General features: G+C 35.5%; 1 protein-coding gene across 4 annotated transcripts in view; it reads right to left on the bottom strand.

Moving 5' to 3' along the window:
• SCML2 (Scm polycomb group protein like 2) overlaps window positions 1–17,933 on the bottom strand; it is a 105,000-nt gene that overhangs the window by 10,809 nt on the left and 76,258 nt on the right. For all 4 annotated transcript variants that reach the window (XM_043897057.1, XM_043897055.1, XM_043897059.1 and 1 more), the window contains 4 exons: window positions 17,322–17,539; window positions 15,436–15,562; window positions 9,560–9,763; window positions 8,648–8,830 (listed from right to left, as the gene is read on the bottom strand). In XM_043897057.1, the coding sequence (XP_043752992.1) occupies window positions 8,648–8,830; window positions 9,560–9,763; window positions 15,436–15,562; window positions 17,322–17,539 (732 nt within the window). The remainder of the gene's footprint in view (window positions 1–8,647; window positions 8,831–9,559; window positions 9,764–15,435; window positions 15,563–17,321; window positions 17,540–17,933) is intronic.

Genomic DNA, 17,933 nt, shown 5'->3' with positions numbered 1-17,933 from the left:
GCAGCCCACCAGGCTCTCCCATCCCTGGGATTCTCCAGGCAAGAACACTAGAGTGGGTTGCCATTTCCTTCTCCAATGCAAGAAAATGGAAAGTGAAAGTGAAGTCGCTCAGTCGCATCTGACTCTTAGCAACCCCATGGACTGCAGCCTACCAGGCTCCTTCGTCCATGGGATTTTCCAGGCAAGAGTACTGGAGTGGGGTGCATTTGCCCCCTTGCCTCAGGGTGGAAATTAGACCCTGAAGAGATTTGCAAATAGAGGAAGCAAGAAATAAGCAAAAAAGAGGCAACACCTCTGGAACTGACAGGTGCAACAGATTAAAACCCTGTAGTTAACACTGACTAAGCACTGGAAGGGGCCTATAGACCTTGAGAAGAAGTATAAGCTGGAACAAGGAAATATCTGAAACTAAACTGACCACATACTGCCCACAACAGCTCCAGAGAAATTTCTAAATATATTTTTACTATTACCATTTTTCATTTTTCATTTTTATTTCTAACTGCTTCATTACTACTTTAATTTTCATTTTGATAACCTACTGTTACCTTGCAAAAAAGAGCCTATTTTTAGCACAAATTTCATATGTATATTTTTTATAATTTTTGTGATTTTGTTTTGTATTTTTAATATTTCATTTTTGAGAGTCTAATCTCTATGCTAGGTTTTTAACCTTTGCTATCAATTTTGTACCATTAAGAATCTAAATTGCAATAACCATTTACACATAGGGGTGTGATTACTGCCTTCATTGCTCTTTCCACTTCTGACTCCCCCTTTTCTCCACCTGGTCACCTATACCTCCCCCCTCCCACTTCTATTCTCTACTTAATTCTGTGAATTTCCCTGGGTGTTTCAGGCTGTGGAAAACACCTAGGCAACTGACTACTGGCTAGATTGGTCTCTCCCCTTTTGACTCCCCCTCTTCTCCTCCTGGTCACCTCTATCTCCTTCCTCCCTCTTCTCTTCTCTGTGTAACTCCATGAACCTATCTGGGTATTCCAGACTGTGGAGAGCACATAGGGAATTGATTACTGCCTAGATAGCTCTCTCCCATTTTGACTCCCCCTCTTCTCCTGGTCACCTCTGTCTTTCTCCTCCCTCTTCTCTTCTCAATGTACCTCTGTGAACCTTTCTGGGTGTCCCTCACTGTGGAGAATTTTGTCACCATTAACCGAGATGTTTTATCATCTGTGCTGTATGGATGGAGAAGTCCTGAGGCTACTGTAATAAAAAGACTGAAAGCCAGAGGCAGGAGGCTTAAATTCAAAACTTGAGAACACCAGAAAACTGATGCCAGGGAACATTAATAAACAAGAGCTCATCTAAAAGCCTCCATATTTACACTGAAACCAAGCTCCACCCAATAGCCAACAAGTTCCAGAGCAAGACATACCACACTAATTCTCTAACAATGCAGGAACACAGCCCTGAGCATTAAAATACAGGCTGCCCAAAGCCATGCCAAACCCATAGACACCCCAAAACTCCCTACTGGACACTGCATTGCACTGCAGAGAGAAGAGATCCAGTTTCATCCACCAGAATACAGATGCAAGCTCCCCTGACCAAGAAACCTTGAAAAGCCACTAGTCCAGCCCCACTCAGAGGGAGCAAGCTCCACAATAAAGAGGAACCACAAACTTCCAGCCTAAAGAAAGGCCACTCCAAACACAGAAATTTAAACAAAATGAAAAGGCAAAGAAATATTCAGCAGGTAAAGAAGCATGATAAATGCCCACCAAACCAAGCAAAAGAAAAGGAGATAGGGAGTTCACGAGAAAAAGAATTCAGAATAATGTTAGTAAAGATGATCCAACATCTTGAAAACAAAATGGAGTTACAGATAAATAGCCTGGAGACAAGGATTGAGAAGATGCAAGAAATGTTTAACAAGTACCTAGAAGAAATAAAAAAGTCAATCAACAATGAATAATGCAATAACTAAGATCAAAAGCACTCTGGAGGGAACCAACAGTAGAATAACAGAGGCAGAAGATAGGATAAGTGAGATGGAAGATAGAATGGTGGAAATAAATAAAGCAGAGAGGAAAAAAGAAAAAAGAATTTTAAAAAATGAGGACAACCTCAGAGGCCTCTGGGACAATCTTAAACGCCCCAATATTTGAATCATAGGAGTCCCAGAAGAAGACAAAAAGAAAGGGCATGAGAAAATATTTGAGGAGGTAATAGTTGAAAACTTCCCTAAAATGGGGAAGCAAATAACCACCCAAGTCCAAGAAACCCAGAGAGTTGCAAACAGGATAAACCCAAGGCAAAACACCCCCAAGACACATATTAATCAAATTAATGAAGATCAAACACAAAGACCAAATATCAAAAGCAGCAAGGGAAAAGCAACAAATAACACACAAGGGGATTCCCATAAGAATTACAGCTGATCTTTCAATAGAAACTCTTCAGGTCAGAAGGGAATGGCAGGACATACTTAAAGTGATGAAAGAGAAAAACCTACAATGCAGATTACTATACCCAGCAAGGATCTCATTCACATATGAAGCAGAAATCAAAAGCTTTACAGACAAGCAAAAGCTGAGAGAATTCAGCACCAGCAAACCAGCTCTTCAACAAATGCTAAAGGATCTTCTCTAGACAGGAAACACAGAAAAAGTTTATAATCTCGAACTCAAAACAACAAAGTAAATGGCAATGGGATCATACTTATCAATAATTACCTTTAATGTCAATGGGTTGAATGCCCCAACCAAAAGACAAAGACTGGTTGAATGGATACAAAAACAAGACCCCTATATATGCTGTCTACAAGACACCCACCTCAAAACAACGGACACACACAGACTGAAACTGAAGGGCTGGAAAAAGATATTTCATGCAAATGGAGACCAAAAGAAAGCAGGAGTAGTAATACTCATATCAGATAAAATAGACTTTGAAATAAAGGCCGTGAAAAGAGACAAAGGACACTACATAATGATCAAAGAATCAATCCAAGAAGATATAATAATTATAAACATATATGCACCCAACATAGGAGCACCACAATATGTAAGGCTAAGGCTAACACATATGAAAGGGGAAATTAACAGTAACGCAATTATATTGGGAGACTTTAATAGCCCACTCACACCTATGAATAGGTCAACCAAACAGAAAATTAGCAAGGAAACACAATCTTTAAACGATACAATGGACCAGTTAGACCTAATTGATACCTACAGGACATTTCACCCCAAAACAATGAATTTCACCTTTTTCTCAAGTGCACACAGAACGTTCTCCAGGATAGATCACATCCTGGGCCATAAGTCTAGCCTTGATAAATTCAAAAAAATTGAAATCATTTCAAGCATCTTTTCAGATCACAATGAGGTAAGATTAGATGTCAACTACAGGAGAAAAACTAATAAAATTACAAACACATGGAGGCTAAACAACATGCCTTGAATAACCAACAAATCACAGATGAAATCAAAAAAGAAATCAAAATATGCATAGAAACAAATGAAAATGTAACCACGACAACCCAAAGCCTATGGGATTCAGTAAAAGCAGTGCTAAGGTTAGGGTTCATAGCAATACATGCTTACCTCAAGAAACAAGAGAAAAATCAAATACATAACCTAACTTTACATCTAAAGCAACTAGAAAAAGAAGAAATGAAGAACCTCAGGGTTAGTAAAAGGAAAAAAATCATACAAATTAGGGCAGAAATAAATGAAAGAGAAACAAAGGAGACTAGCAAAACTCAACAAAACTAAAAGCTAGTTCTTTGAGAAGATAAATAGACAAACTTTTAGCCAGACGCATCAAGGAAAAAAGGGAGAAAAATCAAATCAACAAAATTAGAAATGGAATTGGAAAATCACAACAGACAACACAGAAATACAAAGGATCATAAGAGACTACTATCAGCAACTATATGACAATAAAACGGACAACTTGGAAGAAATGGACAATTTCTTAAAAAGCATAACCTTCCCAGACTGAACCAGGAAGAAATAGAAAATCTTAACAGACCCATCACAAGCAAGGAAATCGAAACTATAATCAACAATCTTCCAACAAACAAAAGCCCAGGACCAGATGGTTTCACAGCTGAATTCTACCAAAAATTTAGAGAAGAGCTAACAGCTATTCTACTCAAACTCTTCCAGAAAATTGCAGAGAAAGGTAAACTCTCAAACTCATTCTATGAGGCCACCATCACCCTAATACCAAAACCAGACAGAGATGCCACACACACACAAAGAAAACTTCAGGCCAATATCACCGATGAACATAGATGCAAAAATCCTCAACAAAATTCCAGCAAACAGAATCCAACAACATATTTAAAAGATCATACATCATGACCAAGTGGGCTTTATCCCAGAGATGCAAGGATTCTTCAATATTTGCAAATCAATCAATGTGATACACCACATTAACAAATTGAAAGATAAAAGCCATATACTTGTCTCAATAGATGCAGAGAAAGCCTTTGACAAATTCAACATCCATTTATGATAAAAACACCCCAGAAAGCAGGCACAGAAGGAACAAACCTCAACATAATAAGAGCCATATATGATAAACCCACAGCAAACATTATCCTCAATGGTGAAAAATTGAAAGCATTTCCCCTAAAGTCAGGAACAAGACAAGGATGCCCATTCTCACCACTATATTCAACACAGTTTTGGAAGTTTTAGCCATAGCAATCAGAGCAGAAAAAGAAATAAAAGGAATCCAGATAGGAAAAGAAGAAATAAAACTCTCACTGTTTGTAGATGACATGATCCTCTACATAGAAAACCCTAAAGATTCCACCAGAAAATTACTAGAGCTAATCAATGAATATAGTAAAGTTGCAGGATATAAAATTAACACACAGAAATCCCTTGCATTCCTGTACACTACAATGAGAAAATAGAGAAATTAAGGAAACAATTCCACTCAACATTGCAACGAAAAGAATAAAATACTTAGGAATAAATCTATATAAAGAAACAAAAGACCTATATATAGAAAACTATAAAACACTGGTGAAAGAAATCAAAGAGGACACAAATAGATGGAGATACCATGTTCATGGCTCAGAAGAATCAGTATAGTGAAAATGTGTATATGACACAAAGCAATCTACAGATTCAGTGCAATCCCTATCAAGCTACCAATGGTATTTTCCGCAGAATTAGAACAAATAATTTCACAATTTGTATGGAAATACAAAAACCTCAAATAGCCAAAGCAACCTTGAGAAAGAAGAATGGAACTGGAGGAATCAACCTGACTGACTTCAGATTATTCTACAAAGCTACAATCATCAAGACAGTATGATATTGGCACAAAGACAAAAATATAGACCAATGGAACAAAATAGAAAGCCCAGAGAAAAATCCATGCAACTATGGACACCTTGTCTTTGACAAAGGAGGCAAGAATATACTATGGAGAAAAGACAACCTCTTTAACAAGTGGTGCTGGGAAAACTGGTCAACCACTTGTAAAAGAATGAAACTAGAACACTTTCTAACACCATACACAAAAATAAACTCAAAATGGATTAAAGATCTAAATGTAAGACCAGAAACTATAAAACACCTAGAGGAAAACATAGGCAAAACACTCTGGATATATCACAGCAGGATCCTCTATGACCCACCTCCCAGAATATTGGAAATAAAAGCAAAAATACACAAATGGGACCTAATGAAACTTAAAAGCTTTTGCACAATGAAGGAAACAATAAGCAAGGTGAAAAGACAACCTTCAGAAAGAGAGAAAATAAAAGAAAATGCAGCAACTGACAAAGAATTAATCGCAAAAATATACAAGCAGCTCATGCAGCTCAATTCCAGAAAAATAAATGACCCAATCAAAAAATGGACCAAAGAACTAAACAGACATTTCTCCAAAGAAGACATACAGATGGCTAACAAACACATGAAAAGATGCTCAACATCACTCATTATCAGAGAAATGCAAATCAAAACCACAATGAGGTACCATCTCACACCAGTCAGAATGGCTGCTACCAAAAAGTCTACAAACAATAAATGCTGGAGGAGGTGCAGAGATAAGGGAATCCTCTTACACTGTTGGTGGGAATGAAAACTAGTACAGCCACTATGGAGATCAGTGTGGACATTCCTTAAAAAACTGGAAATAGAACTGCCATACGACCCAGCAATCCCACTGCTGGCCATAGACACCGAAGAAACCAGAACTGATAGAGACACTTGTATCCCAATGTTCATCGCAGCACTGTTTACAATAGCTGGACATGGAAGCAACCTAGATGTCCATCGGCAGACAAATGGATAAGAAAACTGTGGTACATATACACAATGGAATATTACTCAGCTATTAAAAAGAACACATTTGAATCAGTTCTAATGAGGTGGGCGAAACTGAAGCCTATTATACAGAGTGAAGTAAGTCAGAAAGACAAACAGCAATACAGTATATTAACACATATATGTGGAATTTAGAAAGATGGTAATGATGACTCTGTATCTGAAACAGCAGAAGAGACACAGATATAAAGAACAGACTTTTGGAGAAGGTAAGGGTGGGATGATTTGAGAGAATAACATTGAAACATGCATATTACCATATGTGAAATAAATCACCAGTCCAGGTTTGATGCATGAAACAGGGCACTCAAAGCCGATGAACTGGGACAACTCTGAGGGATGGGATAGGGAGGGAGGTGGGAGGGGTGTTCAGTATGTGGGACACATATACACCCATGGTTGATTCATGTCAACATATGGCAAAAATCACTGCAGTGTTGTAAGGTAATTAGCCTCCAGTTAAAATAAATTAATTAATTAAAAATAGTAAATAGAACAAGGAAATTAAAATGGCACACAAGAAAACATCTTTTTAAAACAAAAGAAGGCAATAATGGAGGAAAACAACTCCCCCCTCAAAAAAGACACATATAGAAAACAAATATCAAAAGGTAGATGCAAATCCTATTTTATCAGTAAGTATATTAAATGTACATGAAATAAACACTCCAGTAGACATCAGATTGGTGTAATGGATTTTTTTAAGTTCCAGTTACAAACTTACTACAAGAGACAAACTTTAAATTCAAATACACAAAAAGGTTGAAAATACAAGGATGGAAAAAAATATACCACACAAAACAGTACTGAAATGTCTATACTAATATCAGACAAAATAGACTTTAAGAAAATCCTAAGGAATTCATACACATACAGAAACCCCAATGAGAACTAATAAACAAATTCAAGGTTATAGATTATAAGATTAATATACAAAAATCAATTGTATTTCTATACACTTGCAACAAACAAGCCAAAATGTAAGTTAAGAAAGTGATTCTATTTACAATAGCATAAAAAAGAATGAAATACTTAGGGATGAATTTATCAAAAGAACTGCCAGATGTACTCTCTGAAACTATATCAGACTGTTGAAGTAAATTTAAAAAGACCTAAATAAATGGAAAGACATTCTATGTTCATGAACTGGAAGACTCAATATTAATATGGCAATTATCCCCAAACTGAACCATAGATTCAACACAGTCCCTATTACAATCCCAGCTAGCTTCTTTGCAGAAACTGTCAAGCTTATTCTAAAATTCATATAGAAATGCAAGGGACTCAGAACAGCTAAAACAACCTTTAAAAAAGAGAACAAAGTTGGAATACTCATCCTTCCCAATTTCAAAACTCACTACAAGAAGCTACAGTAATCAACATAGTATAGTACTTCCATGAGGATAGACCTAGAGATCAATAAAACAGAAAATCCAGAAATAAACCCTTTATTTATAGGAAACTCATTTTTGACTAGGGTGTCAAGACAAGAGGGAAAAAGTGGTCTTTGTTACAAACAGTGCATGAACAACTAGATTTCACACGTGAAGGAATGAAATTGGGCCCCTACATCTCACAACATAGGGCAAAGCATGGAGTAAACCTTTATGAACTTGTATTAAACAATGTTTTCTTAGATATGACAACAGAAGTACAAGAAACTAAAGAAAAAATAGATAAATTGGACTTCATCACAATTAAAACTTTTTTACTTAAAAGGACACCATTAAGAAAGTGAAAAGACAACTCACAGAATGGGAGAAAATATAAGCAAAGCACATATCTGAATGGAACTTTTAATCAGAATATAAAGAAGTCCTTATATATTTATATATAACAAATATATAATATATACATATATAATAAATATAAAAATATGTCTGTATAATGAAAAGACAAATAATCCAATTAAATGGGCAAAGGATTTAAATACACATTTCTCCAAAGATGATGTACAAATAGCCAATAAGCATAAAGATGTTCAACACTAGCCACTAGGGAAATGCAAATCAAACCACAAAGATATTGGGCTGGCCAAAAAGTTCATTCCAGTTTTTCCATAAGATGTTACAGAAAAACTCAAAGTTTCTGGCCAACCCAATAGCTTTGAGGTTTTGATTCTCAAGTTCATTATGAATACAGTAAGAAATTAATTTTCCATTTTGAATGAACAAAAAACTATATATTATACATGCCTAGTTAGTTCACTGTGGCTAAAAGATTTACCTTAAGGAGGACAAAAGGAAAAATTGAATTATACAAGACTCTCAAGTTAGTGAAGAATCTAATGTAAGAAGCACAGTATAAAATTTTACATTTTCTCTTACCTGGTTTATTTTGATCACTTTCTTCAGGACTATGAGTATTACCTCTATAAGAGCTAAAAGGCTGGCTACTCAAAAGGTTATCACACTGCAGGCTGTGGCACAAGTTCTCGAGAAAGCGAAGAACAAATGATGCACTGTTAACTGGAGGCAGCTGGATAGAATGAACTTCCCCATCAAAAGCAGCTATTACAAGGGGAAAAAAGATGTCAGAGTCACATCATTGAAAGATGAGAACCATAACATCAACAAAAGCAAAAGCCATCAATTTAGGAAATATAAGTCTAATTTGTGATTTTTGTAATTGATAAAGGAATAATCTTAAATCATATAAATTAAGTTCCTCTCATTCAAACACAATAGTCTGAACTAAGAAAAGCATTCTCATTTAAAAATATTCATAAAGTAAACAACAATACAAACCCACTGATCTACAATACTTTCTATTCTTCTAAACATTCCATGGGTACAAATGAAGTATTTGATCACACAATCATGAAAGCCATATGTATCTTATCCCTTAATCACTTCTTAATCACATTTTTATTTGAGATTCTTATAGATCAGTCTGTTTTCTAAAAAAGTTAAAATATATTAATATAAAGCTCACTTTATCTATAGTGAGCTTAATAAAGAAGGTAAAAGGAAAAATCTGTACCTCTTACCTCAATTTACAGTATTACTCTGACATTATTAGTCTATTTTGAAAGTTAAACTTTTCAAAACAGGGTTAAAAGTCTATAAGCATATAATTATTATAAATATTCTATATATTAACAAAATAAATATTCAAATATTATCATTAATAGAATAAAAATTTAGAAAATAATGTATGTATTTTATAAAATCTTTGCCTTCTTGAAACCTAAAATCCAATTAGAGAACAAAAGCTGATAAAGGATTAGATGGGCATACCAGTTATCACTTCTCCTCCACGATGATCTGGCTTAAGGAATCCAAAAACAGTCTTACTTTGAATGGCACAATCCACACAGGCCTGCACTGTCCGCCGGAGCACCACATTGACAGGGCCTGGGCCAAAGTGGTCTGGCAGCTGCTGGATTTTCTTCTGATCCAGGTGAGGGCCACAGTTTCCATGTTTGTTTATATACACACAGACTTGATGAAAAATGTGTATATAGATATAACAAACAATGAGATTGGTTAGAAGGAACATAAACACTACATAATCACTATATATCCCATTAGCCACACTTCACTCAAAGAGAACCTAAATATAGTTAATATCAATGATCATTTCTGTTACCTAAAAATATGTAAACATAGTTTTACATTGTGTAAATATATTAAACCTAGAAAGAAATAATCCAAAAGCTTCTTCAAATTTCTAGATTTCTTCCCAAACTAATTATAGAAACAATAGAAGTTTTAGTAGCATCACAAAACAACTTTGCACATTCCCGTATTATATAAAAATGACTTAAAGACAAGAATATTTTCACTTTTTTACTGAAGTCACAGTGCAAGAATTTTCCTTCAAAACTGGTCATGTTACCATATTCCTTTCAGACTGAAATTATTTTAAATCAACAATACTGCATTTATCTATTACATAGTATTTTCTAAAGTAACCACATAATTTAAGATATGTGTCACAGTAAGTTCTAATGACCTGGAGAAAATTTTTCACTAATTTTAAGAAAATAAAAATGTTCTCTCTATACATGCTGAGGTTCACAAAAGAAAATTTTAAGAATAAATGCTTTCCTTAGTATAATAAAAGCATTTAGAATCTAGAAGTAAATACCCTATAATCACAATCAGTCAAGTTTCCATAATTTTTCTTCACTGAGAATCAAAATCTAATCAACATACAATGTATGATTATTACCAAAAATAAAACATATTGTCCCCCTAAATCAAAAGGCATGTTATTTTTCTCCACTGCTTTATTGCAAAATTTTCATCTATACAAAGTTTGTACTTAGCACAATAAAAACCCATTAATCTCACTTTCACCATGTTGAAATATATGATAATTCTCAACTTTATGGCAACAGCCAGAGGAAGGATCAACCCTGTCATAGAAATATCACCTACTGAAAACAACCTGAAGTACTGATGGCCTGGACAAAGTTCTACTGAGCACAAATGAGCTAAACAAGGATTTCAGTATTTATACTCATTTAGTCAGTCTCACCAGCTAATGGACTAAAAATCAGAAATAATGAATTGACATAATGGGAAATGTAACAATAATTGTTTTTAAAGTGATACCTATTTCAAGAAATTAAAATATAATTTCTTTTTAGTAAGAAAAGAAAAATCGAGGGGAAAAAAGTCCAGGGAAGAGAAGAATGTAAGAGAGAGATAATTAATAATCTAGGAGAGGAAGCAATAAAACATGCTATAAAAAAAAAGGACAGGAATGAGGAAATCTGCAGAAGATGACAAAACAAAGGGTTATTAGTTTAGGTGCCTGTCATTTGACACTCTTTATGCAGCAAACAGCAGTTTAAAGTCATCATGTCCATTGACAGGCAAGGATCAGTGAAAATTTTAAAAGGCAATTTTAAAAAGGTTTGAAAAATAATAGTGGGAGACTTTAATACCCCACTCACACCTATGGATAGATCAACTAAACAGAAAATTTAAAAGGAAACACAAACTTTAAATGACACAATGGACCAGCTAGACCTAATTGATATCTATAGGACATTTCACCCCAAAAAAATCAATTTCACCTTTTCCTCAAGTGCACACGGAACCTTCTCCAGAATAGATCACAGCCTGGGCCATAAATCTAGCCTTTGTAAATTCAAAAAAACTGAAATCATTCCAGTCATCTTTTCGGACCACAATGCTGTAAGATTAGATCTCAATTACAGGAAAAAAAACTATTAAAAATTCCAACATATGGAGGCTAAATAACACGCTTCTGAATAACCAACAAATCATAGAAGAAATCAAAATATGCATAGAAATGAATGAAAATGAAAACACAACCCAAAACCTATGGGACACTGTAAAAGCAGTGCTAAGGGGAAGGTTCATAGCAATACAGGCTTACCACAAGAAACAAGAAAAAAGTCAAATAACCTAACTCTACACCTAAAGCAACTAGAGAAGGAAGAAATGAAGAACCTCAGGGTTAGTAGAAGGAACGAAATCTTAAAAATTAGGGCAGAAATAAATGCAAAAGAAACAAAAGAGACCATAGCAAAAATCAACAAAGCTAAAAGCTGGTTTTTGAAAAGGTAAATAAAACTGACAAACCATTAGCCAGACTCATCAAGAAACAAAGGGAGAAGAATCAAATCAAAAAAATTAGAAATGAAAATGGAGAGATCACAACAGACAACATAGAAATACAAAGGATCAAAAGAGACTACTACCAGCAGCTATATGCCAATAAAATGGACAACTTGGAAGAAATGGACAAATTCTTAGAAAAGTATAACTTTTGAAAACTGAACCAGGAAGAAATAGAAGATCTTAACAGACTCATCACAAGCACAGAAATCGAAACTGTAATCAGAAATCTTCCAGCAAACAAAAGCCCAGGACCAGATGGCTTCACAGCTGAATTCTACCAAAGATTTAGAGATGAGCTAACACCTATCTTACTCAAACTCTTCCAGAAAATTGCAGAAGAAGGTAAACTTCCAAACTCATTCTATGAGGCCACCATCACCCTAATACCAAAACCAGACAAAGATGCCACAAAAAAAGAAAACTACAGGCCAATATCACTGATGAACATAGATGCAAAAATCCTTAACAAAATTCTAGCAAACAGAATCCAACAACATATTAAAAAAATCATACATCATGACTAAGTGGGCTTTATCCCAGGAAGGCAAGGATTCTTTAATATCTGCAAATCAATCAATGTAATACACCACAGTAACAAATTGAAAGATAAAAACCATATGATTATCTCAATAGATGCAGAAAAAGCCTTTGACAAAATTCAGCATCCATTTATGATAAAATCTCTCCAGAAAGCAGGCATAGAAGGAACATACCTCAACATAATAAAAGCTATATATGACAAAACCACAGCAAGCATCACCCTCAATGGTGAAAAATTGAAGGCATTTCCCCTGAAATCAGGAACAAGGCAAGGGTGCCCACTCTCACCACTACTATTCAACATAGTTTTAGAAGTTTTGGCCACAGCAATCAGAGCAGAAAAAGAAATAAAAGGAATCCAGATAGGAAAAGAAGAAATAAAACTCTCACTGTTTGTAGATGACATGATCCTCTACATAGAAAACCCTAAAGACTCTACCAGAAAATTACTACAGCTAATCAATGAATACAGTAAAGTTGCAGGATATAAAATTAACACACAGAAATCCCTTGCATTCCTATATGCTAACAATGAGAAAACAGAGAAATTAAGGAAACAATACCATTCACCATTGCAACAAAAAGGATAAAATACTTAGGAATAAATCTATATAAAGAAACAAAAGACCTATATATAGAAAACTATAAAACACTGATGAAAGAAATCAAAGAGGACACAAATAGATGGAGAAGTATACCGTGTTCATGGATTGGAAGACTCAATATTGTGAAAATGGCTATACTACCCAAAGAAATCTATAGATTCAAATGCAATCCCTAACAAGCCACCAACGGTATTTTTCACAGAACTAGAACAAATAATTTCACAATTTGTATGGAAATACAAAAAACCTCAAATAGCTAAAGCAATCTTGAGAAAGAAGAATGGAACTGGAGGAATCAAGTTCCAGGAATCTGCCTGACTTCAGGCTCTACTACAAAGTCACAGTCATCAAGACAGTATGGTACTGGCACAAAGACAGAAATATAGACCAATGGAACAAAATAGAAAGTCCAGAGATAAATCCATGTACCTATGGACACCTTATCTTTGACAAAGGAGGCAAGGATATACAATGGAGAAAAGACAACCTCTTTAACAAGTGGTGCTGGGAAAACTGGTCAACCACCTGTAAAAGAATGAATCTAGAACACTTTCTAACACCATACACAAAAATAAACTAAAAATGGATTAAAGATCTAAATATAAGACCAGAAACTATAAAACTCCTAGAGGAGAACATAGGCAAAACACTCTCCGACAAATCACAGCAAGATCCTCTCTGACCCACATCCCAGAATATTGGAAATAAAAGCAAAAATAAATAAATGGGACCTAATGAAACTTAAAATCTTTTGCACAACAAAGGAAGCTATGAGCAAGGTGAAAAGACAGCCTCAGAATAGGAGAAAATAATAGCAAATGAACCAACGGACAAAGAATTAATCTCAAAAACATACAAGCAACTCCTGCAGCTCAATTCCAGAAAAATAAACGACCCAATCAAAAAATGGGCCAAAGAACTAAACAGACATTTCTCCACAGAAGACATACAGGTGGCTAACAAACATATGAAAAGATGCTCAACAGCACTCATTATCAGAGAATGCAAATCAAAACCACAAGGAGGTACCATTACACGCCAGTCAGGATGGCTGCTATCCAAAAGTCTACAAGCAATAAATGCTGGAGAGGGTGTGGAGAAAAGGGAACCCTCTTACACTGTTGGTGGGAATGCAAACTAGTATAGCCACTATGAAGAACAGTGTGGAGATTCCTTAAAAAACTGGAAATAGAACTGCCATATGACCCAGCAATCCCACTTCTGGGCATACACACTGAGGAAACCAGATCTGAAAGAGACGCGTGCACCCCAATGTTCATCGCAGCACTGTTTATAATAGCCAGGACATGGAAGCAACCTAGATACCCATCAGCAGATGAATGGATAAGAAAGCTGTGGAACATATACACAATGGAATATTACTCAGCCATTAAAAAGAATTCATTTGAATCAGTTCTAATGAGGTAGATGAAACTGGAGTCCATTATACAGAGTGAGGTAAGCCAGAAAGAAAAACACCAATACAGTATACTAATGCATATATATGGAATTTAGAAAGATGGTAACGATAACCCTATATGCAAAACAGAAAAAAAGACACAGATGTATAGAAGAGACTTTTGGACTCTGTGGGAGAAGGTGAGGGGGGGATGATCTGAGAGAATAGCATCGAAACATGTATATTATCAATTGTGAAACAGATCGTCAGTCCAGGTTTGATGCATGAGACAAGTGCTCAGGGCTGGTGCATTAGGATGACCCAGTGAGATGGGATGGGGAGGGAGGTGAGAGGGGGGTTCAGAATGGGGAACACATGTAAATCCATGGCTTATTCATATCAATGTACGGCAAATACCACTACAATATTGTAAAGTAATTAGCCTCCAACTAATATAAATAAATGAAAAAATAAATTTTAAAAAATCAGTTAGAAAAGTTTACATTGTGCCTTTATCAGGGAGTCTTACCGTTTTCTTTGTATACGTTGTCTACATTTCTAGTTAAGTTTTCTGTAGAAATGTTATGTCTTTTGCTATTATTAAAGAAGCTTCAATATTAAAAAAAAATAAAGGTTTGAGGTATCTTTAAAAATATATACAAGACAAAAAGACAAATTGTGAAATGAGATAATGGGAAAACAAGAATAGAATTGACAATAATGTAAATGTTATAAATTTTACTAAGAGGGATAAAATATCTTAAGGACGCTGAATTTTCAAATGACTCATGTATTTAAACAGACTTTTTCCTTAACATCAAAGTAAACAACTAGAATTTCAAAATATTTTAATATGAAAAATGCTCAAAGAAATGCTTATCATCATCTTCCTCTTATTTTCAGGACTTCAAAGGCACTCAATATAACACAACAAAAGTACTAATTTTATACTCTTAAAAATACTAATTTACCTGTAGACATCACTATTTTAGATGACCCAGGGATAGCGTCCTTATCATATGAAATGTTACCACGTTCTCTGGCCAGTGCATTTAGAGAAGTTGAAGATGTGGAGCAAATGACAGGAATACATTTTTCCTGTTAAAAAAGATAAAATTCCTAGATAAGGAGGTCAGAAAATCATTGGCATCACTGGTCCACAAATGATCAGTGGTCAGAAGTCCTTTGGGATGGAAATTTCTCTGTTACAAATTGTAGTACTTTTCAAACTGTTATAAGAGGGGACCATAAGCTAGTCAAGTAGGAGAGGAAGAGACCAAGGGGCTGGGATTCCCAAAGCTATCCCTGCTCCACCTAGTCATACCTTAGCCAAAATAATTACTACGTAAAACTTGTGGTTTGTTTATTTATTTATTTTTGTTATTGTTGTTTTTAGCTTCCCAGGTGGCTCAGTGGTAAAGAATCTGCCTGCTAATGCAAGAGATGCAGGGTTCCTGTGTCGGGAAGATCCCCTGGAGGAGGAAATGACAACCCACTCCAATATTCTTGCCTGGAGAATGCCATGGACAGAGGAGCCTGGCAGGCTACAGTTCATAGGGTCTCAAAGAGTCAAGACACAGCTGAGCATGCATGCATGTAAGTTTTACACACTCTGGAAATCTAATCCAGCAATTCATCAAGTGAGCTTAGGGAACCTCAATGAGGCAGAGGACAGTTTGTCTTCAGAAAGCAGTCACTCATCTGGGTTTTTACTGTATCTAGCCTGCATTTCTCCATATTACACATGATAATTTTGACAAAATTAAAAGTGGCTTGCTAAAGTCCATACAGAATTATGCCCACTGTATGTAAGAACAAATGTCTTCTGGGTATTGTTTAAAATCACTAGCGGTTTATAGTATATCAGCTCTTGGCGTTTTCTAGGACCTAACTTCAAACAAGACTCTCCAGTATCAGAAAAGAGGACCTTGGGCCTAGAAAAGGTAATAACAGAGATATTTAAAAGGCAGGGACAAAGGAGAAAAAGCAGAACACTCAGTGTTGTTGGATTTTTCTTTGTTTAAATTAATGACCGTTATCTGGGTCCACAGTATTGCAGTAAATTATGTTATTTTTAAAGTGTTGTTGTTTATTCACTAAGTCGTGTCTGACTCTTTTTCAACCCCATGGACTGTAGCCTGCCAGGTTCCTCTGTCTATGGGAATTCCCAGGCAAGAATACTGGAGTGGGTTCCCATTTCCTTCTCCAAGGATCTTCTCGACTGAGGGATCGAACCTGCATCTCCTGCACTGCAGGTGAATTCTTCACTGCTGAGCCACCAGGGAAGCCCTTTTAAAGTATACTGAGTTTTAAATAAACTGCCCCAAAGATAAATACACCCATGCTGTATTTTCAGTGTGGCTTTGAAGAGGTCAAACACTATTCAGTTTTAAGTTTATCCAAGATTCTATACCTTTATACTTAAGAGTATATTTCTTACAGACAAGTTGTATTTGGATCCTATATATAACAGTTTATATCTTCTAGTCCCAAAATCCCAATCCCTTTCTCTCCCCCTTCCCCTGCCTTATACACTCTTGGTACATTCCTCAAGGTTGTCATAATACTCTTATTGTTGTTCAGTTGCTAAGTTGTGTCCAAATCTTTTGAGCCCACCAGGCTCCTCTGACCATGGGATTTCCCAGGCAAGAATACTTGAATGGGTTGCCATTTCCTTATCAAGGGGATCTTCCCAACCCAGGGATCAAACCCACATCTCCTTTATTGGCAGGTGGATTCTTTACCACTGAGCCATCTGGGAAGCCCATATAACACTCTTAGTAAATCCTAAACTGTATGTTTAATAATAAGGCACTACAGAGATCCATAATAGAAATTAGTAGGAGATACAACTAACCTTTCTTCCTGAGTGTGGGCCTTTTTTCTTTGTTGTGGTATTTTTAACAGAACTTCCCTTCTTGGGGACTGAAGGATATCCAGGTGGTTTAGGCCGACCTGATTTCTTAGTCTGATGTGTTGGTAATATTATACCACTATTCTGTGGAGACTGCATTGAGCGCTGAGCTGCCTTGGAAGGAGGCGGCTGTGTTTTTGCAGTATTCTTTGTAACAAAAACTGAGGGAAAAAACACACAACACAAAAATATGATTAAAGTAAATGACATAATTGTTTTCTTCTTGATTCAAAAGACATTTAACTCAATCTTTAAAAATATTCCAAAGGTTACTCATTGAAAACCACCTGAAATAAAGGTACCATTTAAAATCAAGTTACAGATATTTAAGATTTTAGATTATCAGGAAATAGTCTGATTCTCTAGAAGAAATAAAGATGCTCTTATAAGAACCAGTAACTTAAACTTACCTGGCACACTGAAAAACTCTATCAATTTACCTTTTTTCTGTTTCTCATATTTCTAGTCCTTGACAGATAAAAGTTTTTCCTTCAGAAAATACTATCCAATGATGTCATATATAGGAATAATTCTGCCCATCAACACAGAAAAACA

The sequence above is a fragment of the Cervus elaphus genome, chromosome X, assembly GCF_910594005.1.
Source record: "Cervus elaphus chromosome X, mCerEla1.1, whole genome shotgun sequence".
NCBI lineage: Eukaryota > Metazoa > Chordata > Mammalia > Artiodactyla > Cervidae > Cervus > Cervus elaphus.
This window is presented reverse-complemented; position numbering and strand designations above follow the sequence as displayed.